Source organism: Prunus avium, chromosome 7 (assembly GCF_965620075.1).
Source record: "Prunus avium chromosome 7, drPruAviu1.hap1.1, whole genome shotgun sequence".
Lineage (NCBI taxonomy): Eukaryota > Viridiplantae > Streptophyta > Magnoliopsida > Rosales > Rosaceae > Prunus > Prunus avium.
Window position 1 is genome coordinate 25,878,677 of NC_142290.1, and position 26,044 is coordinate 25,904,720.

Sequence of the window (26,044 nt, forward strand, 5' to 3'; positions counted from 1 at the left end):
ATTGACAATTACTTGACAGAGACTGCAGTTTGAAAATAGACGGATAGGCAATAAATCATGGCAGGAAGGAGATTTCCGGGGAACCGTAGGAAGGTACTGCCGGAGGCCGGCAGCACTGGGTGGAGGTGTCGGGTATGTGCCGGTTTGTGCAAGACCATTGTGGTGAAACAATCTTACCTGGTTCTGTACAAGTATATCCAACAAATCTAACACAATACAAGTCGGTAAAAATCCCCTGAACTGAGTATTTCTATCACAAAGAGGTATTGCTGTAGACTGGAAAATGTGCTTTATTTTTTTTTTTTTTATCGGGAACCAAGACAAAATTTAGACTTCAATTTCTTACCACTAAACAAGTCAGCGGAAATAACCACTAAGCATGTTATATCAAGAATAATTTAAAACTCTTCAAAATCTGAAAAGTTCCCATAAAACACACAATAATCACAATCAGGCAAACTCTGCTTTTCTGAAAAATACGGATGCGAAGATCAGTCATCTCTCCGGAAACCATTTCCATGAAAACAAGTAGAAGCAAGTTTTAATGACAAAGGCAATGCCTAAAAAATAAGGAAAGATAATATAACTCTGACCCATTTAAAGCCTGGTAGATAATCATATCCCTGATCTCTATGACTGGACAGAACAAAGAGTTTATTAAAATCTTATAATGGAGAATACAATGACCCTCAAACTACAGAATTTCAAAGGATATGCAAAATCGATTTCCTGACATGTAGAAAAAACAGAAATCTTAATCAGGTTTCAGATGCTATACGGACAAGTAACGCATTTCTGAATATAATCCCACCAGAAAGGTTTCTAATAACAGAATTTCAGGAACCCTACTTCCTGACGAAAATAGAGACTTACTACCAATAAATTGAGCACCACTGGATATATAAGAATGACTAGTATTCAAACTCATGGGTTTGAGATGATCTCACAAAGGATTAAAGCCAATAAAACTCACAAGATTAGGCAAAAAGCTTCCTCAATGACATCTCATAGTGAAGAAAAAGAAATGCATTGTATATAAAGAATGAACAATTAGCATCTTGGTACTCAGTTCCTTCCACATGAGGTCCATGGCTCTACTAAGTATTTTCAAAAACGTACTTGAACCCTCCTTGGTCCAAGGTAAAGTAGAAAACCATCCAACATTAAAGGTTCAACACATACTTGAACCATGCAGAACAACTTAAATTCCTTTTGAAGATGACAGATTTGATTAAAATAAATCCAACAAGAAACCCAAGCCAAAACCAAGTATATGAATTCAATTGAAAGAGGATGAAATATGAATAGCTACTGCATCCCTTTTTAAAATCCAATCTACGTAATAACACTCATTCATCACACATGACCTTTGTCAGGGTTACAACGTTGGCTTTATGGCTGAAAAGCTCAAAAATAAAAACACAGAGGCAAGAAAGTGTAAATTCTAACAATTCATCAACTCCACGTCTCAACCCTTGATTTTCTAATACAAAAAATAGGTGCTAAAATTGAGCAAAAGTATGGAGTGACAATACAGCGAAAACTTCACTTTCATGACCAATGAAATTTATGCATGTAAAAACATCTATCACGTCACTGATAGGTAGCAAAAATAAATTGGCATTCACATTCTTTTGCATCTCTCAAGGGTATTCAATTGAAGCATAAGTTAACTAACTCTTAATGGAAAACATGCCAAACATGTTAAAGAGCCAGTGCTGAGATACAAAAAGACATGTGGTGAAACCTAAATATCCCCAAATTATCAACCAAGTTTTAGAGGATGAGACTACAACATAATCCAAGAAAGTAAACCAAATGAATATTCATTTAAAAGGGTCAAGCAACCTCATTAATTTTATTACATCACTGAGACTGTTCATAATACAGTATTAATAAAAACCTTTGAATACAGTTTTATTTAGCAACCCAAATACTTCCAAAATTTCAGAGAAAATTTTTCGATCTTTGTCCACACATTTATATTCTTAAGGTGATTTGTAGAAACTCATGGCAATCACAACTCCTGGCTCCAATGTCATGATTCAGCACTTTAACCCTCCCCACTTATGCTCTCTACGACACAATTATATGAAAAAGAAAAATACTAATGCACTCAATAGTTCGAGAATGTTTAGTTTAGGAACTGATGCTAGAGCTTATACGCAATAAGAAGCGCATTACACAACCCCGCCCTAAGCATACCGCAAGTAGCCGTCCATGTAAATCGTCACATCCTTTAATAAAACTTTTTTTACACATCGAGCATCATTCTAACCAAAAACTACAACAAATTTGTAATATTTATGGTCTTCAACACAGACCAATAGTCAACACTGTAAATCTGTAAGCATGACAAAATGGTTCAAGTCCAGGTGCCCATTTATGCACACAGATTACATCCAAGTCATAGAATTTCTACAAAAGTATCTATCCTATTCCTACCATTTAGCTACTGATACCACTAGATAATTGAAATTATAAACATAAAAACTGTAATTAGAGGCAAGAAAAAGATGAACTATTTGAAAACATTAATCAGTTAAACATTCAAACAATTAAAACAGCTAAATTATGAAGTGATCAAGCTTCACATGAAAAGCCCAATAAACATCCCCAAACCCTTATTTCAACTACATATCATATCAACAACCGAAAACCCATTTCAACTCAAAAAAGAAGGACCGATCTGAGAACGAACGAACCGGCATACCCAGATCGAATTTCAGTCAGATTCAGACGACCCAGCAACAGAAAGGCCGGCCTGCTCGATCTCGAGCCGTTCGAGGGCTTTCTGGTGGGCCCAGGTCTCGATGGTGAGATCGGGCTTGGCGTTGAGGCCGACGCCAAGGATAACGATGGTGAGGAAGCTGGTGACGTAGCAAGGGAGCTCCCAGTCCTCCCATTTTCGAGTCTGGCCTGGAGTCAGCGGGGTCCGGTTGAAGAGGTAACCTTTGGGTTGCTCCTCGTGGCCCGGGCTGGTCCACCGGCTCGGACCGTTGGCTGAACCGCCGCGAGTTCGGAGGGTCTGAATGAGGCGCTGGCGGAGCATTGTGGAGGCGGGTATGGTAAGACTTTCCTCCCAGCTAGAGAGAGAGTGAGAGAGAGAGAGAGAGAGAGGAGTAGAGTGAGCTTGGTTTGCTGTCGTATTGCCTGCCTTATTGGATGGGCCTTGCAAGTATCTAAAAATGAGGGCCAGGACCAACCCAGCTCCACCCACCTGGCTTGATCTCTTGGCTCTTTGGAAATAAAAATAAATAAAAAATCTCGTGATTTTTTTTTTTTTTTTTTTGGATTTTTTGTAAGCTTAACGCCGGTTTGATAATTTCGTCTTCAATTTTCTATTTTTCTTTTTCATTTTTTTAAAACTGATAACATGTTTAATAATAGTTTTTTAGTTTTTTGTTTGAGGAAAAATTTAAATAAGTTTTCAAAATGTATTCTTTTTTTTTTTTTTTTTTCCCTCCTTTCTCATTCATCAATTATACATCACTAGAAATGCGTTGCATTTAAATTCCAAAATTCGGTATATGGAACCACCAAACTTGGACTTGACAGCTCGACTCTTGCATTTGGCCACCACCCAATCATAGTGCACCTCCACCCCAAAAGGCAAGGGCAAGGCAAAGGCAAGGCAAGGTTTGACACTATTCAGTCTTGACTTTTTTGGTTCCACCCCAAATGGCAAGGGCACGGGCAAGGCAATTACTATTCATTTTAATTTATTTTATATTTTTTTATACTTAAACCATTAATTTTGGCATGAGAAGTGAAAAATAGGACCATGTATTTATATATATATAAAATTCTGAAAATGTTGGTATTTTGTTCGATTTAAAAAAAAAAATTGGTTACTGACATCATCAATGACATCAGCAAACCGAAACAAGATTTGCCTTTGGGCCTGCCCAGGCTTATGGCCTCCATCAACTGCCTGGTCTTGCCTTTGTGCGCTATAGCCAAAAGCTGGGCCTAGGCCCCCTCATGCCTGGGCAAACCAGGCGGCGCTGGAGGTGCTCTAAGGACCCTCGAACTAGCCTTGAGACCTTTAAACCAAAAACTCACAAAAATTATTCTAACTTTGAATAATTCATAACAAAATATTACCAACTTCTTCTAATATGTACTTTCATTCTATGGCCTCAAATTCATAATTTGACTCAAAGAAAAATTTCATTTTCAAGTTCAATCTTAACTTAACTAAGTCAAAATTGAAATTATGATCTCAAACTAGCCACCCAACTAGTACCGGATTGGCACCGCCCGTTGTACACCTCTACTTTCTTGTTCCTTCTTCCCACTTTCGTTTTTGCCTCTTCTCTCCCTGAATTCAAAGCTGGGCGCCCAAGCTTTGTTGATCAATAGTAACTTCAATCACTCATCAAATTATCCAAGAGCAGTAAATTACTATTTGGACAGACAGGGAGTGAGAAGAAAAAAAAGACAAATGATGTGAAAATTCATCAAAGAAGCTATATACATGATGCAATACATAATTAGAACAAACAAAACAAGTTGAATCATAATATAGAAAATCATTGAGATTCTTTTCTGACAAGAAAAATAACTTATGCACTCTTTAAACAGAGAGGAATTCAAGCCTTGAGAAGGCCTGCATCATTATATCTCATATATTCACAAGCTTCAGAACAAGTTCTAGCAGGAAAAACTCGTACCCCTGAGAATTCTTTCTTTCAAAATAAAGCGTTAATGATGCCTTGGTGAAATCATGTATAGGCATGAAGTGTGTATCGGCTAGACAGCTATTTGCCTTTCTGTTTCAGTGCTGAACAAAGATATGAACTCCTCAAATGCCCCCGGTTCAATAATAGATAGTCTTCAAAAGAACTCAGAGAGTATGAAAGAGGGAATCGTGTACTTCAAGTGATCTTCAACCGTTCAACCCACATGGCCAAGACACTCCATTTTCTTTTCATGCCAGAAACCAAAACATTCTCCTTTATGCCAATAACGAAGTATGGTTTCTCAGTTTTCTACATGTCACTCCATGTTTTTGGCCTATAGTTTCCATTTCATGCCATTGTTCCACGATGACCGAATTTTGCTTCTGTTTCATTGTTAAATCAGATATTTATATCCGTAAGAGGCAGTGCAAGAGTCTTCAAAACTCACCAGTAATCTCCACAAGAACAGGTTCCTCCGACAATGTGATGAAACCGGTTTTTATCTCTCAAAGACACTTCTCTTCCATAAATCTTTGAGACAAGTTTTGCAAAATTATGGCAATCGACACAAATTCGAAGGTTTTTTATCACACGTACAGGCACTCCTTCAGGTGTAGCAATCAGCCCAAAAGCCAAAGCCATCTTTTCACTGTGGCCTAGGAGTACTTTTTCCTTCTGCTCCTCATCCACATCATATAAAACGCAACCCAAATCAGGAACATAACCAGCTTCCTTTAATTTGACTGACAATTCTTTCACCTTTGCAGACACCTCTTCCCTTCTTGGATGGGAGCGATCACTTGCATGAAAAGTATGAAGGATTTGGTCAAGCTCAATCCAACTTCTTCCAGGCTCCTTTATCACGGCCTTCTCTACCATCAATTCCCTTACATTTCTTACATCTTCCCATCTCCCCGCAGAAGCATATAAATTAGAAAGAATTACGTAATTCCCAGCATTTTCAGGTTCAATTTGTAAAAGCCGAAAACCCACAAATTCACCAATCTCAACATTTGAGTGAACCCTACAAGCACCTAAAAGTGAACCCCATATAGCAGCAGTTGGTTCAAAACGCATCTTTTTGATAAACTCAAATGCCTCTTCAACTCGACCAGCACGCCCGAGAAGATCAACAACACACCCATAGTGCTCAAGCTCTGGCTCAATACCATTTTCCCCTTCTGCCATCTCATAAAAATATTCTAGCCCTCTATCTTCCATTCCTCCGTGACTGCAACCAGATAAAACAGCCAAAAAAGTGACACTGTCTGGTCTGACTTTATTTTCTTCTTTCATTAGTTTGAAAAGCTTAACCACCTCTTTTCCCATTCCATGCTTACTATACCCTACAAGCATTGCATTCCATGATATAACAGTTCTCTCTGGCATGCTATCAAAGATCCTTCGTGAGTAACTTAGGTTTCCACATTTAGAGTACATATCAATCAGTGAGTTCTGAAGAACCACATATGAGGGCAGTTCACGACGAAGGACGTGGTTGTGAACTTGCCTGCCAAGGTCCAACGCAGCAAGCCCTGATAATGCTGTTAACACACTAGCATAAGTGACATAGTTTGAAGTCATTCCTTCCCTCTGCAACTGACGGAATAGCTCCAAAGCCTCTTCATCAAGGCCCAGCTGGGCATAGCCAGAGATTATAGCAGTACAAGAAACAACATCTCTCTCTGGCAAACAGTCGAAAACTCCTCGGGCTTCATAGATTCTACCAGCTTTGGCATACATGTCGAGAAGTGAGCTTCCAACAAATATATGTGATTCAAACTTTGTTTTTATTATGAGAGAGTGGATTTGCCTTCCTAAGTCAAAACCCCACGCACCACCAGTACATGAAGTAAGTACAGTTGCAAAAGTGAACTCATTAGGCTCCGTACCTGCAAAGTTTACAGATAATTATCAATACAGGAAGACCCTGTTAAACAAAGAGAAAAAAGAAATCACCATGAACAAATTTTATTCTTTCTGAGGGACCATGACCAAATTTAATTAAGCAAGAAAAACGGACAATTTACTCACAAAACAGGCCATGTCTCAATGACCCACTTATATAAACTAGAACTAAAACCAATAATACCTGATCTTAACATCTGTAGAAAAAGATTCAAGGCTTCGGAGGCATACCCCCTTTTAGAATAAGCCGAAATCATGGCCGTCCATGACACCACATTTCGTACAGGCATTTCATCGAGCACCCGCTGTGCATCATTCAAACATTCACAGTTATTATAGAATACGATCAACCGGGTCCTGAGGTGCATAGGCGGAAGGTAACAGGTTTTGGTCATGTGGGCATGGACTCTTTGGCCTTCCCTGAAGGCCCTTCGGTTTACACACTCGTTTAACAGCGTGTAGTAGCCTTCAAACTTCATCTCAAGGCCTTGAACGGCCATTTCCACCAAAGCTTCTCTCAGTTGACCGTTAGAGCATAGAGAATTTAAATTCTGTGAATTTGGAGGGAATGAGGTAAGGGAGAGTTGGCGGGCAAATTGGTTGGACATGGAGTAAATTACTTTATTAGCATCATAAAATAAGCTTAATTTTCTGATCATATCAATTTTAAGAGACCAGCACCTCTATTATTAACCTTCAAAATTGATTGGACTGCTTGAAGAGCTTCAAGGTCCAAATTGAAGAGGTTTTTGGTTCTTCTATTTATGTGTTAGGCCTGACCTGAGAGAAGCATAATCGTCTTTTTAGCTTTTATATTTACCAAAGTGATAAAAAGAAAAATTTAAGACTTTTCACAACTCATAGAGTGGGCCCACCTAATACTCAATATGTCCATCCTCTTGCCCGTGAGTTAGATCTAGCTCCTTATATATTAGAGTAGTTTAGAATATCGCATTCTAAAAAACATAAGATGGGTTTTGACAATGTCAAATTGCCAAAAGAAGAGGTTTTTTGGGAGTGTAAGGAATGAGCTATACTCTCAGGAGAGCAGTAATTACAACAAATTTCATGCCTTTAATCTCATAAAAGTTTGAACCATACTGTATTCTTTATTCACAATGACCTGCATTCTTACATGCTGTGATACACATACACTAGAAATGATAACATGCGGCCGGCCTTTCGCCACAAAATTTCGAATCCATCCCAAATGTACAATCAAAAGAATGACATTATCCAATGGTTCTTCCTAATCTCTCTCTCTCCCCCTCTTTCACTGGCTGTACAAGCTTGAACGGAAATGAAGCAGAGATATGTTATTTACAGTTGAAGACCTGAAATCCAGAGGATCATTCCACTGCCTTAACGGGTCATCAGACCATCTCATGTTAACGTTGTCAATCACCAAGCCATCAATGTGTTCCATGATGATGCCGGCTGTGCTGTGATTAACCAGTCCCTGGCATCCTGGTCTGTAGTCTACCAACCCACCAGCGTCATTGGTCCATCTTCTGTAAGTCAGATTCAAGTTAATGAATCTCAAATCACTAAGAAGCCCCCCTTTAGAGCCTGATAAGAATACACCATTCTCAGAAGTTGAAGTGATGTTGACGAAGAGTAGGTTAGAGATTGAACCCTCCTTTGAATTTGAGTGTCGAGGACAAGTAGTCACGTAGATAGGCTCTGCTCTTCCCCACCAGGACGGGTCATAGTATCGTGTGCTGATGTTTATGTTTGAGAAGGTAATGTCACTCACATTTCCTGCACAAGGTGAATCATTGTCAGTAATCTCATGACACAGATATTTATGAGAGCTAGCAAGCAATGAAAATTTCTAATGTTTGACGTCACCAAGTCCAGCTGCTACTTAGTTGAACCAATTTCTTAGTCGTTTTCAACTTTTCAACCTGTAAATCTTTAGTCTGAACTCTGAAGACAGACATCATACAAGCCACAGAAAGAAGAGGTTTGCTAAACACAAGCCAGTCCGAAGAGATTAGTCTGGAACTTTTACATTCAAATTTCTAGCTTGGTTTCAAGCTATCTCATCTGTAACTTTGATAAGCAGTTTATCATATAATAACGGGATGCCATTTTTTTTCTTCTTCTGCACAAGCAATGGACATAAATATAACGCAAGAAAAGCTAAACAAAATTATTACCTCCATCGCGGATTTGGAATCCCAGGCCTCTATGAGAATCTACAATAGTGATGTTGTCGAACACAAGACCCTTGAAATCAAACCAACTAGCACTACCAAGTTTGATTGCAGAAGACTTTGTTCGAATCCAAGAATTTGTTACAGTTAAGTTATAGAGGGGGCCAGTGTATGTCTTTGGACAGATAGCATCATCTCCAGTATCGATATGGCATCTGGTAATGACTGTGTTATTCGAATCCTCAATATCTATTCCATCATTATTGGGTGTGTTAAAGTCTCCATAAATCGAAACATCTTGAATCAGTACGTTCTCACACTGCACAATGTGCAAGCTGCAATTATGCAATGTTTACATCAGATGCATGGCTAGAGTTGAAAGTTATACAAGTTAAAGAAATACAATAGTCAAATGATATAACTTATGCAAGAAGAAAAATAATACCAGTTAGATATAGCTAATCTTTTTAAAGTGTGTATATAATGATAGGCACAGAATGTTTGTTTATATACTATAGTGAATTATACTTGTACTTGTGGTTAGAAAAGTGGGTGTCGATGTTCCAAAACGACCAAATCATTGAGGTTTTAGTTGTGGTTGTCTAGGGAGCGGGATTTATCTGGTTTTAGAGCTTAGGGTTGTTCTTGGTTGTCCTTTTGGTTTGTGGGAGCTGGGTTGTTTTTGTTCTCTGCCTGCTGTGGATTTCTTATCCACTTTTGTATTTTGTCCCTCTTTTAATACAATTTGTTTCTATTAAAAAAATATATTATTATACTTGTACTTGTAACGAAACCAATTGTGGGCAATATACTTTTTTTATTTGTTTCTTTGAGATCGGTTACAATTTAATGTTTGGAAGAGGAGAAAGAGGAATTCAAGTGATGTTGTAGAAGCATACTTCAAAGGAAAATGCTAGGGAGACCACATTTATAAACCACCTTGTGTACCACCTCTCCACTTCTATTAGAGAGGTGCTATACAAGGTAATCTATAAACGTGGTCTTCCTAACATGTCTTTGTTTTAAAACTAGCAAAAGTTGGGGTCATTTAAAGTAGGAACCAAACGCAATATAATTTGTAAAAGAAAAAAACACACACACACACAAATGCAATATAATTTGTAAAATAAAAAATAAATAAATAAATAAAAATAAAAATCCTACAGTATTTCTACCAAAATAAAAATATCTAGAGTATTTAACAGAATTTTCTGGCAGACAATGTTGACCTATCTTCATTAATCAAATGAAAGCAACAATTTGGCATAGTTGTTAGTCAAGAGTATTGGTGTAGTATTGGAGTATGTCCACGTGTTATGATATAAGTGGATATTTTTATGGTTCATAAACCTTATACATTTGTAAATTCTTTTTTCAGTGAAATTAGATGTTGCAGATAAGCTTAAAAAAGTCAGTGAACCCAACTCACAATATTTGAACCATAAAATAATGACAATTTATCCATATCCATACATGAAAATGAAAATATATTATATTATATTATATTGGGAAAATTAGAATGCGCACCACCAGTAAGCCGGCTGACGCAACCTGAGATTGGAGAGGTTGACATTTCGGCAGTTGATGAAGCCGACAAGCCTGGGCCGGCACTCGTCACCCAAGCAAGCGCCGGTCCAGTTCCAGCTCACCATCACATTCTTCCTCTCATCGAACCGCGTCACGAACTTCAAGCCCTGACCGTCCACCACTCCACCGCCGCTGATTCCGACGTCGCTCGCGTTCTCCGCCAACACCACGCACCACTTGTTCTGCTCTTTCGGGTAGTCCTCGAGTCTCGGGCCGCCCAGGAGCGTCGCGCCTTCCTGGATGTCCAAAACGACTCCGGATTTGAGGCGGATCGTGGCGGTCAGGTAGGTGCGCCCCGGAGGGAAGGTGACGTGGCAGGGGGAGAGGGCGGGGCAGCTGTCGATGGCAGATTGGATGGCGGAGGTGTCGTAGTGGACGCCGTCTCCGGTGGCGCCGAAGTCGACGACGGAGATGGTGGTGGCGGAGAGGGTGTGAGGGAGTTGGATGGTGGGTGACGTGGCGGGATTGGATTGGAGGGGAGGAAGTAGGAAGAGGAAGAAGAGGAGTGGGACTGCGATTGATTGGATGAGGGATGAAGGAGGAGGTGGTGGAGCAGTGGGCATTTGGAATTGCTCTGGAGTCAAAATTCAGTTACTCTGTTTGATTTTATACTGCAATGCAATGAAACAAATGGAAAATTTTAAATTGGGAAACTCCCCCTTCTATAATTCTCCTTGGATTCACTTTTAAGTGCGGATTTTTCAACCCTTTTCTTTACGTGACATACACTCTAATTGAAGGGATCGAACTCACGTGCAAGAAAATGAACACAGTACTCTAATCAACTTAACAACCTCACATTTTAAATTTATTACAAATTATTGATAGTGTATTATATAGAATTCGGTGGAATTCAAAATAATTTGGGGCTAATGAAATAGGTCAATTGCATATATTAATTAGGTCAGTTGGTCAAATCAGTGTGTATGTCCCTTACATCCGAGTTCGAGCCTCCTCCCACATTAGACTAATGTGCCAATATAATTTTATGGCATTATTGAATCTAATTTGATACATTGAAAACGCTTTGTAGAAATAAATAAAAAAACAAACTATTTAGCTACATTACATCTTTTGGGAAACTACATCAAATGACTCTAGACCAGAAATCTACATAGATCCATCCATTTGTCCATTTGGCTTCCTTGGGATCTCAATACCATCCTCTTGCGTTGCGTACTTTTCTTCTTTTACAAGGGAGGGCGAACAAAACTACATTACTCTAGCTCTGGGTCCAGAAACCCTGAAGAAGTATTTAAATAGTGAATTCCTATTGGAAACAAGAGGGATCTCAAAAACTTGGATCTCCCAAACTCATTTGGGTGCCCATTGCAGCATGTCTGTCAACAACACAATTGCTTTCCCTATAACTGTATAGAATAGAACAAGTGCATATAGGCAATCTGCAACTGCTAATCAAAGGCCCGAGTTGGGCACATGGATTATGTTAGCGTTAATCGCGCACAAGGCACGCGGCCTTAGCTCAGCTGTTGATGATTGCAGATCCTATAGCGAAGATCCAGCGGCTGTGATAGCATCATCGCATGCCCATACATTACTTAAGCTAGCACAGCTCATTCATTCCCCATTCTGTAATCGGTACAGGAATTATGAAAGAGTAAGGAAGCACTTTCAGAACCATATTAAGCTTTGTTTCAGCCCTCGTTATGTCTTAAAAAGAAAAAAAGTGCAGAGAACTTGCTGGTGCACACACTGAGACTGAACAAAGAAGTCTTCCAATAACAGTTGTTAAGCAATGGTTCATTCAATGATTTTACAATAGGAACCAATCAAACAGTTCAAAAAATAAGTATTAGATTGAATGACCCTCAAAGTTAGTATATATATATATTTCATAAGGATAACATAAACCCATTTCCCTCTCTAGACAGAGGGAAATCAGGATTCATAACTGACCCTGAAAAATAGAGACCAAAGAAACGCGCCATGAATACCGAGGCATTTCCTCTCCTTCCTGCTAACTGCTAAAACACTATACTTGATATATACACTTCTACCAGCAGAACTTAATTACGTCGTCTTCACATCTCCATCTTCAAATGACTTGTCTGCAGAGTTGCTGCACAACAATGATGAAATGAAAAAGTTAAATCTCATTATTCCATGTTACTTTTCTGCTAAGAAAAGAAACAAATTGCACCTCATGTATATTTTTCATCAACAATATGACGGCTTCGAGTGTGAGGATAGCACACTATATCAAATTCTTGTATCAATTGAAAAGTTGGCCTGAAATGAGATATGAAAAGCACTCTGCCAATGGCCAAGGGTTTTGGAGACACAAAAGGAGATGCGTGAACAATAAGACTCATATCGGTCTACCTGAATTTGCTGAAGAATCACAACTGATAAGGGAGGTCTCTGGAGTAATGAAAGTATGAGTTTCTTCTTCCCTCCCCCAACCAGGCTGATGAGTATCAAAGTGCCATTGCTGATGATACGGTTGTCTGTTTCCATTGATTTGGACTTCTGGCCACATCAGAGGTGTAACCATATTGGCGAAGTTAGCTTCCATTAGAGATCCACTCTGAAAGTTGTGGAGGATAGCCAAATATATCAGTAATATGCAATCAATATGACACTAACTTAAGGGTAGAACTTGCTCCATGAAGTAGTGTAGCCTATCAATTACCACAATTCTACTTCAAACAAAGAGAAAAAGAAGAAGGAAAAAAAACTCATTCATGGACCCCCAATTGCAGTGGTCCCACTAAATGTAAACAACCTTTAGATTGCCTGGTTGCTGACGGTAACTGACAATTATCTATCATAATCTAAAAACCATTCCAAATAAATAAATAAAAGTAGCCAGGTAGTAGACAGAAATAGGGGCCTCCAAAACTCATCCACTGGCCTGACATTTGATTGCTGAATAGCGTCATTTAATATTTGGCTAGCAGTCTTTAATGATGCAAACCCAAAAACAGCATTAAACTGTTTGCTAATCTACACTGCCATTGTTAAGTATATGATTAATGGTCAAACCATGAAGCGACTAACAAGTCTAATATTTTTGCATAACTTGCAAATGATGGCAACAGGCCCCTAAGCAGCCAGGTATGCATCCACACCCCCGAAAATAATACTGAACCACTGATAAAACACGAGGACGCCTCAGTAGCTTCTCAATTTCAAAATAGAATAGTATTTAAAGGAGCTGCGTGATACTTACTTCAGCAGCCAATATACTATCAAGGTTGAAATCAATTCTTGGGTTGACTGCCGCAAGTCTCATTGATAAGAACTGAAACAAATGAAATTTTACCAGAATCAGAACATGGCAGTAAAAGATAGTTTGAAATAACCAGTATGATAACTTCATTCCCTAGGATTGCTTGACTTCTCTCCGGCTTTGTAACTAAAAGAGGGGAATAACTAAAGCATGTAAAAGTAGGTCAAACCAAAATGGATGTATGCACGGACAGGATGAAGAGTCTAGATCCATAATGATGGAGAACTACTTGGCAAATAATTTCAGACTTTCAGGGGGTAAAACTTTCTTAGACCTTTGGCAAATGGAAATGCTATACTGGGAAAAAAGCACTGAAACAAATCAGATAGTCCCAATTTTACGCGAATCTTTTTTTAGAGGACATATCCAACTGTTAAATCACATATCCCTGGATACATTTCCACTAGCCCGCATACGGTGAAGAAGAACCCATCAGTTAGTTGAAGCTTTATTCAAAGAAACAAAGGAATAAAGGATTCTCCAACCAAATTCTTCAAGTCAAGCCATTTCATTTCAGTGCTAAAACTATTACTTGAGATGTATGAGATGTGCAGCAGGTCTGACCTCAACTTGACGTTGTAGGGACTGCACGTGATTGATGATTTCATCCAGAACCAGTGCCGTGCCTGAAATCTGCAAAGAAAAATTGTTTTAGGTAGTGATTCTGGAAGTGGGAAGAGCAATCTATTTATAAGAAGATGCACACAAATATTCAAATGATTCAAGGTATACGTTAAAGAACATTTAACAGAAAAAGTTTGCTCAACATATTCAACCCAACAAGATGGAACGAATTCTGTAAATGGGAGAGCCCTCTCATGATTGAAATATAACTCCTTATGTAAAATTTAAACCCATGAAGAAAAGTTGGATATCTATTATTTTCTTTGTTATATTCGTTGTAAAGAGCATTTACAGATCAGACCAAACTTAGATAGTACATAACAAGAGTAAATAGTTTTTTATAATTAAAAAAATGTCAAATATCTAAGAAACGGTACAATCAGAATCTCAAACCAATATCCAGTGATGGATTCACATTTCCCATTTTTCAAAAGCATTGTCATCGTGTCAGTTTGAACTACCAAAGAATTTGCATGAACAATGGGATGAAGTGAAATAGTCAACTTCCCTGGACAATAATAGAGTGATTTGATTTCTGAACCCTGTAATTCCATGAGGATTGACAGTTGAAACTTGAATATTTTCATAGCAAGATGCAGACACAATTGGCGGTCATAAATATGGATGCATGTCATTGTCAAGAACAATCAATCAAAAATACACTCTTTATAAGAAAGATTTGACCTTTCCACAAAGTAAATATCAAGATGGGGTTAACTATACTGATATTAGGCCTCCATCAATAAAATTTTATCACCATCCCTCTGCTTCCAGCAGAGTACAGCTCACTGGATCCATTGCAATGTGATTTTCTTTAATTGAATTAGAGAGCTGGTAGCAATTAAGTCCAGTTATTTTTTTATATTCATTCAACCTACGTCCGAAGAAAGGGTAATTGGCAGATTTTTCTTCTAACAATTTTCTCCTAGACACTCTGAGGTCATTTCACAAACTATCCCAGAAAGGCCCAAAAACTTGCCATCAGCATGAAGGAATCTTGGGAAGCTTAGATCTCTGGTTGAGCTCAATCAAGTGAAATTGCTAGTGGACTCTCACATCAATACACATACATCATGCTCCACGCAGTTAGGTGAGGGCAGTTTGTTAAAGGAGGTTTTCTTTTGTCTTCCTTTTCCCGTCATCCAAGTAAGGATGGATACCAAACTCGTTAGAGATTGATAGTACTATGCGCCCTCAGAAGAGGGTTTAACATTTAACTTGTGCCTGGCCCACCATGGCTGATGGGAGATGCCGACGGGATGGGATGACATGGGACCCACAAATACCTAAATCTGTAATTCTATTCTACATGCCCACTATCTTATGTGGGTCTCTTTCCCTCCAAGCACCACAACCTCAGTCCAGCTAGCATTACCCCATGACAACGTCTTTCTCTACAAGGGTATATCCGTCATTTAAAACAATACTCAGCTATTTTATAATTAATATCTCCTTAGTCTAATTTGGAAATACAGCAAATATGGTCATGGCAGTGAGCCCACCGCGATGACCCAAGTTCGAATATCGTTCCATGTAAATTAGTTCGAATCTCGTTCCCCGTAAATTAGATTAATTTAGAGTAGATTTTGCTTATATAAACCTAAAAATAAAAAAATTTGGAAATACATTTGTCATTTGACCCCAAAAATAAAGTACAAATTATTTCTAAAAGAAATTTCCTGATAAAATTAAAAGAAATTCTTTTTTTGTGAAGAAACTAAATAAAAATCTAGATGACAAAATTAACCTTTAAAAAGGACTCCTCACCAAACCCAGTACAACCCCCACCCTGCCTCACCCCCACCACTACTGCCTTTCTTTTTTCCCAATTGTCCTCCAACTTATTGAAGAAGAAAAAAAAAGTTTTATTAATTAAAAAAATTAAACTGCAGTGAAATTACGGAAATACCACTGGCACAAGCCAGCGAGCCCTTTTCTTGGTCGAAAAGCAAAGCACTTTTGTGAAAAAAGTTGGCAAGGACAAAACCGTTATTAAAGAACATAATCTGAAAACATAATTGCACTTTTTCAAGAGACAATAGAGACATAAATTCAATTGTATAATCCCCAAAATCTAAATCAACCAATTAATCCAAAGATTAAGATCTCGCAAAAGTTAATCAAACCTTGTTGCATCCTGGGACCAGCTCCTGCAGCAGCTTCATCCTCGCATTAATCTTCTCTCTCCTCGCCTGCAAAATCCCAACCAAAAAATAATTTTAAAAAAGTACAAGTAATGTTGAATTTCTTAATTAGCGGAAAATATTTACTTAGTGGAAATTTAATTATGGGTTTAAGTTTAATCAAAGACATTACTCGCTCTGCTAAGCTATGGTTGTCTGTGGCTTGACCACGCCGAGCACGAACATGAACATAGGGAACCTTGTCGGCGTCTTCTTTGATTTCGCTCTTGCTCTTCTTCGTCGAGACCTTAACCTGAATTTCACAGAGTGAGGGATTGAATTAAGTTCGTGATTCACTTTGAAAATTCAGCAAAAAGGGGGAAAAGTAAACCCTCGAAACCCTAATTGATCGGACTAGTACCTTCTTCTCTCGCTCCTTTCTCTTCGCCGAGGACCTCTGGTTGTTCTTGGTTGCGTCAAGCGTCAGCTGGGATAAGTTCGGGTTCGAATCAGTCTCGACCGGCTCGGTCTTCACCTTCTCTAAATCCGCGCCGGAGTTGGACGGGATGGAGCTTGTCTCCGGCGAGCCCTCTCCGGCAAAGATCGAGAACTTGGCGGCGCGTTCGATTAAGGCGGGGTTTGTAGGGAACCTGAGGCTGGAATTGAAAGGGTGTTGGACGCGCGCCTCGCCGGAGATGGCTGCCGGAGTCGGAGTAGAGTTGGCCTCCGGCGATAGGTGGAGGAGCTCCATGGCTTGGGTCGGCGGAAGTTCTAGAAGCGCCGTGAAGGAGCTGGCGTTCTCCGGTGGCAAGGTCATGAGTCGGTGGATTTCTTCTCGGAATTGGAGGGACTCGAACTCGGGTCCTGGTAAAATGGATCCGGGTACGGTTGCTCCGGTTGGGTCCATGGGTTGCTGGGAAATTGGGCGGCAAATTGAACCAAAACAGAGCTCAATTCTGAGCTAATTTCTCAAAATTCTGAGCTCAAACAAAGAGTGGTTGTGCTAATTAAGCAAAACCCAGTAACTGGATTAAGGTTTTGAAACGAACTGTGCAATTTCGAGAGCGAAACGAGTGAGAAAGAGAGAAAAGAGGGAACAGGAAGCCAATGTGGGCAAAATGGCCAAATGGGTAGAGTAGAAATATATAGAGAGAGAGAGAGATAGCTATGGCGGTCAAAATGTTTCTGTGTTGCTCTCTGAGAGAGAGAGAGAGAGAGAGAGAGAGAGAGCGTGAGTGTTGGTTTTGTGAAGAGAGATTACTTCTCAACCATTTGAAGTACAGAGAAAGCAACTTTGCTTGTTTTGGGCGTCCTGTTTAATTATACGGGTATTTGTTACCTCCATTTGTACTGTTCGTTGAGAGCTGAGTTGAGGTGTGAGAGAGAGAGAGAGAGAGGTAAAAGGAGGAAATGAACAATGGGGACCACCACCTCCATTTTTTTCCCTTTTTCGTTTTTTTTAAAGTTTTACCTTTTAACTATTTTTTTTCTCTCTTTTGCACTTTTAATCGATATTGTACATGCATTTCATTTTCATCTAACATCTTCTTGTTAGTAGAAAGGTCTTGCTGGTCACGGAGACCAGTGACGATTCACTTGATTCACAGTGTGTTTGGTGTCTAGAATTGAATTAGATTGGAAGACGAAGAAACAGAGACCAACTTTGCGGAGAAAATTCGGAAGTTGGCATCCAAATTTGAAAATTTATCATTCTTTCGTGAATAAGTCATCATCTACTTTTAATTTGGACAAAATTTGGACGTTGGCATCCTCCATTTCTTACTTCAGTAATATTCTTCGAATCTAGTGAGCTATCCAAAGTATATCTCATGATTATTCATATTCCTTGCAAATATTGTGTATCAGCCACCTAATTTAGTAAATGGAGGTTGATTCCTTACGCATATTACAACGAAAACAAAGAAAATTAAACCAATAATGATACTTAAGTCCTCACTTGTTAACACATTCTCATCCTTACAACTTTTTACGAGAAAAAGTAACATAAACATTACAATCAAATGACAACGACACCCCTACGTAATTTAGACTCTCGTTTATACTATATAAAATAGTCAACGACACCCCCCAACAACTTGAGAAAATATACGTCCAAATTTAAGTAGGAACATGTAATTTTGAGTCCAAGAAAGAAGCATGAGAATGTCCCGTATTCATAATCGCATCCACAACAAAATCAGCCTCCTCGATGATGCTTGTTTATAACATTGATTGGCCTATCTTTTAATCACATGAAAGGAAAAAAAAAAAAAATTGTTTAGAATGAATACTTTTGGTTTCCGTTGGGCCGTAAAGTTGATATTAGATTCTGTCCATAGGAGGCGGGGCGGGGACCGCCCGCGAAGCAGAGGCCCGACAGAGTTTGTAACAGCGAGAGGATGACCCGTCATTTTCTTGCATTTATAATTATTTAGACCCAGCAATAATAATAATAATAATAATTCTTTTAATTATTATGCCTCAATTGTCCATCCACACACAATTTATTTACACAACTGGCAGAGCAGTGGCCTTCCTCCTAACTAGTCAACGTAGAGGGGGTGAGTCAAACTGACTCACTCAGTAAATTATTTATTGAGATAGGGGAATCGAACCTAAGATTTTCGGGTGCATGGATAAATGCTCTTAACTACTTAAGATCCAAGCCCCTTACATTGAAACTTTTTTTTTAGTTGGTTTTTTCGGTGCAAAAACATTAGGCTACTCAGCTTTCCCACATCTTCTCCCTTTTGCTGCTCTAAGAAGTTAGAGTGCCCTTGCAATATCATATGAGATTCTGTTTAAATTGCTTTATTGCCTCCTAGTTTTGACATGTTTGGGAGAAATCTATAATATGTCACAATCTAGTGATAATGATGTAATTATTGTGTTTTGTTTATTGATATTGTGATTACGTTCAAATAACAATGCTATATTTTCCAGCTAACATGATATTGTCCTGTTAAAATTTCTATCATGGTTGGTTTCCAATGTAATTATACGTTGTGCACATCAAGTGTGAAATAAGTTTGGAAATAGAAGTTGAGACTTTAAGCATTTTCCCTCATCGCTAAAAAGAACAAAAGTTTGGGAAACCAAAGGACAATGTTACACATAAAAATATGCCATAAACATGTCTTTTGTTGAAAAACAATAGCATAACTTTGATTCTTCGTATTCACATTTCATATTCCATCTTTAATAAATGTGATGTTCACTTAATTTGATGATTCACACTTTCATTCAAGATGTGGTTTACCAGTAGATGAGTTAGATTTCTGAATTGAAAGAACTAAATTTAAAAAATGAGTTGAAAATCTGACTATAACGTGATCAGTAAATATTGTAAATAATAGTCTTTTTCGTATTCAATTCACATTTCATATTCCATCTTTAATAATTGTGATATTCACTTAATTTGATGATTCACATTTCTATTCAAGATGTGGTCTACCAGTAGATGAGTCAGATTTCTATTCAAGATGTGAACTCACACATACTACACGGATGCTAGAATTCGAACCCAAAATTTTGCATAAGGAAGTAATTATTTCAAACCACTACACTAGTGGGTCCTTTTCTTGATATTATTTTTTAATTGTTTTACTTTGTGCCTCCATTCACATGAAAAGAATATGTACTTTATACGATTGGATTAAGCAAATGGAAAGCAATCTAACACCAACAATGAGTGGTTGTGATCAGATCAACGGCTAATCTTATCTTTATGTCTTGCAAGAGATCTAAGTGGTGGGGTTCATTGGCCGTGGATGATCCAGCATTAGAACACAGAAGCGACTTCACATCCGTTGATTAAATTTACAGCATATATACAGGCAGGCCCAACCCAGGCATCATTATGTGTTTTGGTCCATAAGTTCAAAATTTTAGTTTGGGCCCATACTAGCTTTCTTAGTCTCTCTATCATTCAGGCTTTTCTGAACCCCTACCCAAATTAAATTAATGAAGAAAAGGTTTTCTGATTTATCACTGTCAAGTCAGACCCAGCAAGAATCAAAACGCAATTAATTTTTGGGAGATTCACGATTATACCCAATTTAGGAATCCAAATTATATAAAAACCTTACATGAAATGGACTTTAGAAATGCACCCAAAGCCCATTTATAATATAACGAAGAGGATTTGAACTTCCTATAAATTACAAACTACCATCATTTTTTTTTCTTTTTTTCTTTTAATCAAAAGAGGAATTTCATTAGCAACTAAAAACAGACATACAACCCAAGTAATCAATAGGGGAAGGAGCTATATGTGGCCTCATTAAAACCTTGCTATAAAACCCTAAAGGGGAAAATCTGGTTAAAGAAAAAGAGTGCCACAACGCCTTCCGTAAAACCAAAAAAATTCAAACCTCAACCCTATCCAAAGCTAATGTAAACGCCAATCAAGGTGGAGCAGCGTCTACCCACACAAACCGCGGCTGGTGGATCACTTCCAACACCTCACAAGTCACCAACAAACGCCGTACATCTTCCACAAGATTGGTCCACCACTTCTCCCGCCCCTACAATTTCTTAAAACAATTCCAACTCAAAAATCCCATTAAAAAGACCCAAAACACTCAAACGAGATAAAAAATTGTCGCATTATTTGGTAATGAAAGTTGATGTTCTAGCATTATTGAATAGTTTTTGTCCATCGGTCGGCGTCTAGGTCTGCAAAAAACTTGGACTCTATGTTGGTCTTGTTCATGTCATCAGCCACAATTGTACAAATAATTCATTTGATTCATGTAGTAACTTACAGTTAATGACAATCATTTAATATATAAAGCGTTAATGGTTTCGTAGGAGCTTATTGTAATTCAATTGAGAAAATACTTGACCAGTACCCCAGTTGCTGAGGCCATGGCAGGGCTTGAGCCATGCCTTTTATTAGTGCCTCCAAAGGAAATTAATTGCTTTTAAGCTTTGTGCAAGTTGACTTGAAACAGAGCCTATGGCTGTTGGACTGTGGTCCATATTTTCATATTCAATGCCCTTCAAAACTTTTTAATTTCAACTGGTGGTTCTATTATACCTCAACAGAATTTGTTTTTGAGCAAAGCAAAAGGTGACTTTTGATCCCTGTAGTTTGCCTTTGTTTCATTTTTGGTCTCTGTAGTTTTAATTTGGTCAATTGTGTCTTTGTAGTTTCATAATTGTAGTAACTGAAGGATAAGTCGCAAATTTCGTCAATTTCTTTCACGGAGCTAGGGATATTCCCATCCATTTTTTACATTTATCTCACTCGTAGGTTGTACTCAATCCAAGCCCTCGACAAATTTCCCCAAATCTTACAACATGAACCCAAGTTTTGGAAAAGCCCTAAATCAAAATTCCCATTTTCACACCCTAACATGAAATAGAGAGTTTCTACTTGGCTATGACTTTTAAATGGCATAAATGGACGAAAATACCTTTGATCCCGTGAAAGAAATTGTCCTTCAATTGCTACAATTACGAAACTACAATGGCACAATTGATCGAATTGAAACTACATGAATCAAAAGTGACTTTTGACCAAGAATAAATGGTTACATACTACAATGGCCCAATGGACCAATCCAGTTGTGGGTTTTTATCTCAAAATGTCTCGGTGTAATTGGTACTTCTCCAAAATGGAATTATGGAATCATATGACTACTCTCGCATCATGACTTGTATCTAGTCGCACAACTCAATCCATTTGAGATTTCTTGCTTCCGTAATCCATTTGTGTGATTACCACATCCATACAAATAATGAAGGTGAATCTGTTTTTAACCCTTGACTGAGCCCTATAGGAAGTGAGATGGGAAACAACAAAACATAGAGACCAGAAAAATGTCAGTTTGATAGTGGCGTATGTATGTACTTGAACTTGTGTAGGTTTTTGTGTCCTCAACAACCATGCAACATTGAAATAAACACTCTCAACAACAGCCCTACCATATTTAATGTATGTGGGCTTGTTTTTCAACAGAGTTTGTGTTCCACGTTCCTTTTTTCTTTTCTTTTTTTCTTTTTTTTTTCTTTTTTTCTTTTTTTCTTCCAAGATGAGCTTAAGATTCAAATTACATGAACTGTTCATCTTTGCAAGTAATGATTGATGTTCTAACAATGGTCGGGATAAGATGTTGTACGATAAACATGAATTAACATGTCAAGCACCATGATTGCCATTATGATTTGTGTTTGGTCATCCATATATGAAATTTGAAAATGACTAATTTTTTTAAGAGTATTGCGCTTCCTATTTGTAATTTCGTTCTTAACTTGATCATGAATTGGTCATGATTTGTTAGGGAAATCTATTGACCAAATAACTTGATCATAAATTTGATTCAAATTTAGGTTTATTTATTATTAACCACTAAGAAATAAGGTATTGACATGTATGCATAATTTGATGAACATACTCAAACTCTATAGTTTGTGCAAAACTTTTGTTTTCTAAATTGTGTATATTTATAGACAAATTATTGTCCGGCACTAGAATATCGACAAATCATTTTACTAAGTCATGCATTATAATATAAGTGAACGACAAATTTTTGATAGAATATTAACAAAAATATATATATATTATAATATGTGTGATCTGATAACACCATGTAAGGACGTTAAGTTTCATCATTCAATGACTCGCCTCACATGATTGGTGAACTTAGCTAGATTCAGGGTCAGAACATATAGTCCAATAGCTCACCTTAGTAGCTCACCCCGGCTCACAAATACTAATATTTCTATCCAATGATTCGTCCAAATAAAGTCGTCCATTTAACCCAATAAAAAAAAAAGATTGAATTGCACAACGCAATCAAAAGCAATCAAAACATTAAAATAAATTTAAAACTTTCTAATTGATTATATTCTGAACATAAAAAAAAAGTGAAAAAAAGAAAAAGAAAAGAATTTATGCAACGTATATGTCAAATATCTTTTCATACAACATTGCACTGCTTGTCATGTCTAATTTGTATGGAACACTATTGTCACATCTTATATCTAAGGAACAACAATCTTCCACATGCATTTGGATGTATTTATATGTCCCGAATGGAGATATTGGCTTTTCAGAAACACAAAATTGCAATTTGAGCAGCTCTAAAGTGATGATTAGATTCCCTTTCCCGTTTTAGTTGATAATGATAGTCCTGGTATTGTCCGTAATTCTAATGTGAGTCCAACCAAAACTAGATAAAATGGAAAAATGCTCCCTAAGTACCACTATGTAACAAGATAGCACTGTTACTGTTGCAATCGATCCACATGTCAACATTCTCACCTAGGTGTTGTCAACAAAAACCTTTCCCGATTGACAAAACGTTTCGCTACTGACACTCGTCCTTCTATATGAATAAGGTGTAAATTCTATCATGGATTCATGATTTCCCATTGTCAAATTCGAGCAATATTGACAAAGTTTCAACCCAAAAAAGAAGAAAAACAATTTGACATGTGTCAAAAACACATTGATTGAAAGGAGGAGCTCATCCTCAATTTGAAGGAGCTAGGCTTTTTCCATATTGATATGGATGACCATTTGTTATACTATAGTTTTATGAAACATACTTCTCTCCTTACAATGTAAGTAGGAGCTCTTATATTCCTGCTAATAATAATGTGACGTTCGCATAAGTTTTTTTTTCTCTATATTTTTTATGAATTACTTTTACATATGTGTCAAACTGTGATTCGCATGAGAAAAGAATATCTCCTTACAAAGAAGGGGCAAGCAGTATCCTAGTTTTATTTAGCAGTAGAAGATATTTCCCAATAACCAACAAATTGGTAGTTTGCATTTTTCTTTCTCGCCAAAAACCAACAATAATATGTTATTCACAAATGCTTTGTCAGTTTCTATGTTGGCCACGCAGTCGCTTGTTATTCACTAATGCTTCTTCCTGGTAAGGCCCACAGGCAACAGCAGATCTTGCTATTCATAATGAGAAAAACTTAGTTGCAATCGGATAACACTATTTTGTTATTTTTTACCAATAATATTATATTACGTAAAAGTATTATCACACATGTTATAGTGTTATTGGCTGAAAATAATAAAATAGTGTTATTCCCGTTTAATGAGTCTTTCTCATTAACAATGTTCGATGCAAGGGATTGATTAAGACGAGTTTGAATGCGACCCTTCGTTCTTTTATTAACGAATCTTAAAAGTAATTGTTTTGATATATTCAATAAATTAAAAATTATAAAACTTGGCATACATCTCAAACAAGATGAAACCGAAGTTATAATTGTGACCTAAATAGAATGGAGTTATAAGTTTGGAATGCCATCCCATGCTCAGAACCGTTTAATTTTAAGGCTTTTTTTTTTTCTTTCAAGGAATATCAATGTAAAAAATGGGGCAAAGCGAAATAGTTTACTAATTTGATTATCAGCATTTTCGCATTTTCTTTTCAATTGACCCTTAAAGGAAAACCCAAAATATAGATATTTCCAATTGTTGAACTACTTTGTAGAGTATAGCCCTAGAAAATGTGTACATTTTTACTTTTATCTTTCAAATAAGGGCAAACTTACTAGAGGACTGACTCAACATATACAAATGTACAAAATGTAAACTTTTATTACACGTAACTATTATGGGCTCGTTTAGAAGTGATTCTAAATAGGCCAAAAAGTACTTTTAAGGAGAATCACTTCTCAATATAATCACTTGAAATGGTTTCATGTGATTATATGGAGAAGCACATGGGAGGTGCTTCTCCTCAAAAGTGATCATGACATATTCAGAATTACTCCCAAATGAAGTCAATAAGATTCACCCTTTTCTATAAGGTAAAGATTCATAACAACCACTTGTTTGTACTACACCACAACACTAATAAAGCTTTTTTCGTCTTAATACTTGCAACATTTAAAAAGAAAAAGAAAAATTGTTTCTGGCACACTATGCATGGTCTTCACAAGAGTATTTATATTTTTTTTACCCATAATGATAAATTGCTCAGTTGACTCAATATCCATGGTCACTTCCACACCCCAGAGAAAATTGGTAAAGAACAACTCATTACGAAACAAAATGAAAAGGGGGACAATTGGCATTTGGAATTAGATAGATTGTTGACATTGATTTGCAGATGGGGTGGAAAAGTTGACCAAATTTGACAAAAAGGTTTGCATTTGGAATTTTGGGGTTTGGACCACAAAAGATTTTGAAAGTAACCCCATATGAAAGATGGAAAAATGATGCTAAAAGGCACGAGAATGTCCACCTCACTGGACATTCATCTGTGTGAAGTCCACGTGAAGATGGCCCTTAGAAGGCCTATTTAGAGCAGCATTTATTTGACAATTTAGAATGTCTTTTCCGACTTAGATTAGAGGAAGATTGCCTGCATCATTCACACTTGGTAGGAACACAAGAAGTTTTCTTTGTGCTAGTTCTAAATCACATTTGCCAACGGATCCATAGCTCAATGGTAAGAGTGTTTACCTGCTTATCAATGGTCTCAAGTTCGAACCCTAATGACACCTCCCCTCCCCTTCCAAACTTCGACCAAAAAGATAAAAGTTGTAAATCAGGTCTATAACATTTCCTATAGAAACCATATAAGATACTGGGTCTAAAACCTACTACACTTGGCTGTGAATCGCAAGCACAAATTCAGATATATAACTTGTCTCATCAATGATTCAAAAAACAGCCTGACAACATAACATGTCCACCAAAAAATGAAGTGCTCTAACTCTACC

At 37.5% G+C, this 26,044-nt stretch overlaps 4 protein-coding genes across 5 annotated transcripts; all 4 read right to left on the bottom strand.

Moving 5' to 3' along the window:
• Nucleotides 1-2,499: 2,499 nt before the first annotated feature.
• Nucleotides 2,500-3,164, bottom strand: LOC110745845 (uncharacterized). The gene has a single exon (XM_021945994.2). The coding sequence runs from the start codon at nt 3,050-3,052 to the stop codon at nt 2,726-2,728; it is 327 nt and encodes a 108-aa protein (XP_021801686.2). The 5' UTR covers nt 3,053-3,164; the 3' UTR covers nt 2,500-2,725.
• A 1,322-nt stretch (nt 3,165-4,486) lies between these two features.
• On the bottom strand, nt 4,487-7,392 carry LOC110745844 (Pentatricopeptide repeat (PPR) superfamily protein). The gene is made up of 2 exons (XM_088256041.1): nt 6,778-7,392; nt 4,487-6,577 (listed from the first exon to the last, which is right to left on the bottom strand). Exons 1-2 carry the CDS (start codon nt 7,250-7,252, stop codon nt 5,130-5,132), a joined length of 1,923 nt encoding a protein of 640 aa, XP_088112167.1. The 5' UTR covers nt 7,253-7,392; the 3' UTR covers nt 4,487-5,129.
• A 288-nt stretch (nt 7,393-7,680) lies between these two features.
• Nucleotides 7,681-11,020, bottom strand: LOC110745238 (Pectin lyase-like superfamily protein). The gene is made up of 3 exons (XM_021945324.2): nt 10,280-11,020; nt 8,756-9,087; nt 7,681-8,354 (listed from the first exon to the last, which is right to left on the bottom strand). Exons 1-3 carry the CDS (start codon nt 10,900-10,902, stop codon nt 7,867-7,869), a joined length of 1,443 nt encoding a protein of 480 aa, XP_021801016.2. The 5' UTR covers nt 10,903-11,020; the 3' UTR covers nt 7,681-7,866.
• A 1,111-nt stretch (nt 11,021-12,131) lies between these two features.
• Nucleotides 12,132-17,704, bottom strand: LOC110745230 (transcription factor bHLH48). 2 transcript variants are annotated; one of them, XR_015825736.1, is made up of 8 exons: nt 16,761-17,704; nt 16,533-16,652; nt 16,343-16,408; nt 14,157-14,225; nt 13,533-13,604; nt 12,683-12,887; nt 12,501-12,589; nt 12,132-12,419 (listed from the first exon to the last, which is right to left on the bottom strand). XR_015825736.1 is itself a non-coding variant. In XM_021945317.2 (7 exons), exons 1-7 carry the CDS (start codon nt 17,244-17,246, stop codon nt 12,382-12,384), a joined length of 1,056 nt encoding a protein of 351 aa, XP_021801009.2. In that variant the 5' UTR covers nt 17,247-17,700; the 3' UTR covers nt 12,132-12,381. The 2 variants fall into 2 exon arrangements, 1 of the variants encoding a protein (XP_021801009.2); XM_021945317.2 differs by lacking the exon at nt 12,501-12,589 and having other exon boundaries at nt 16,761-17,700.
• Between the last annotated feature and the right edge of the window lie 8,340 nt (nt 17,705-26,044).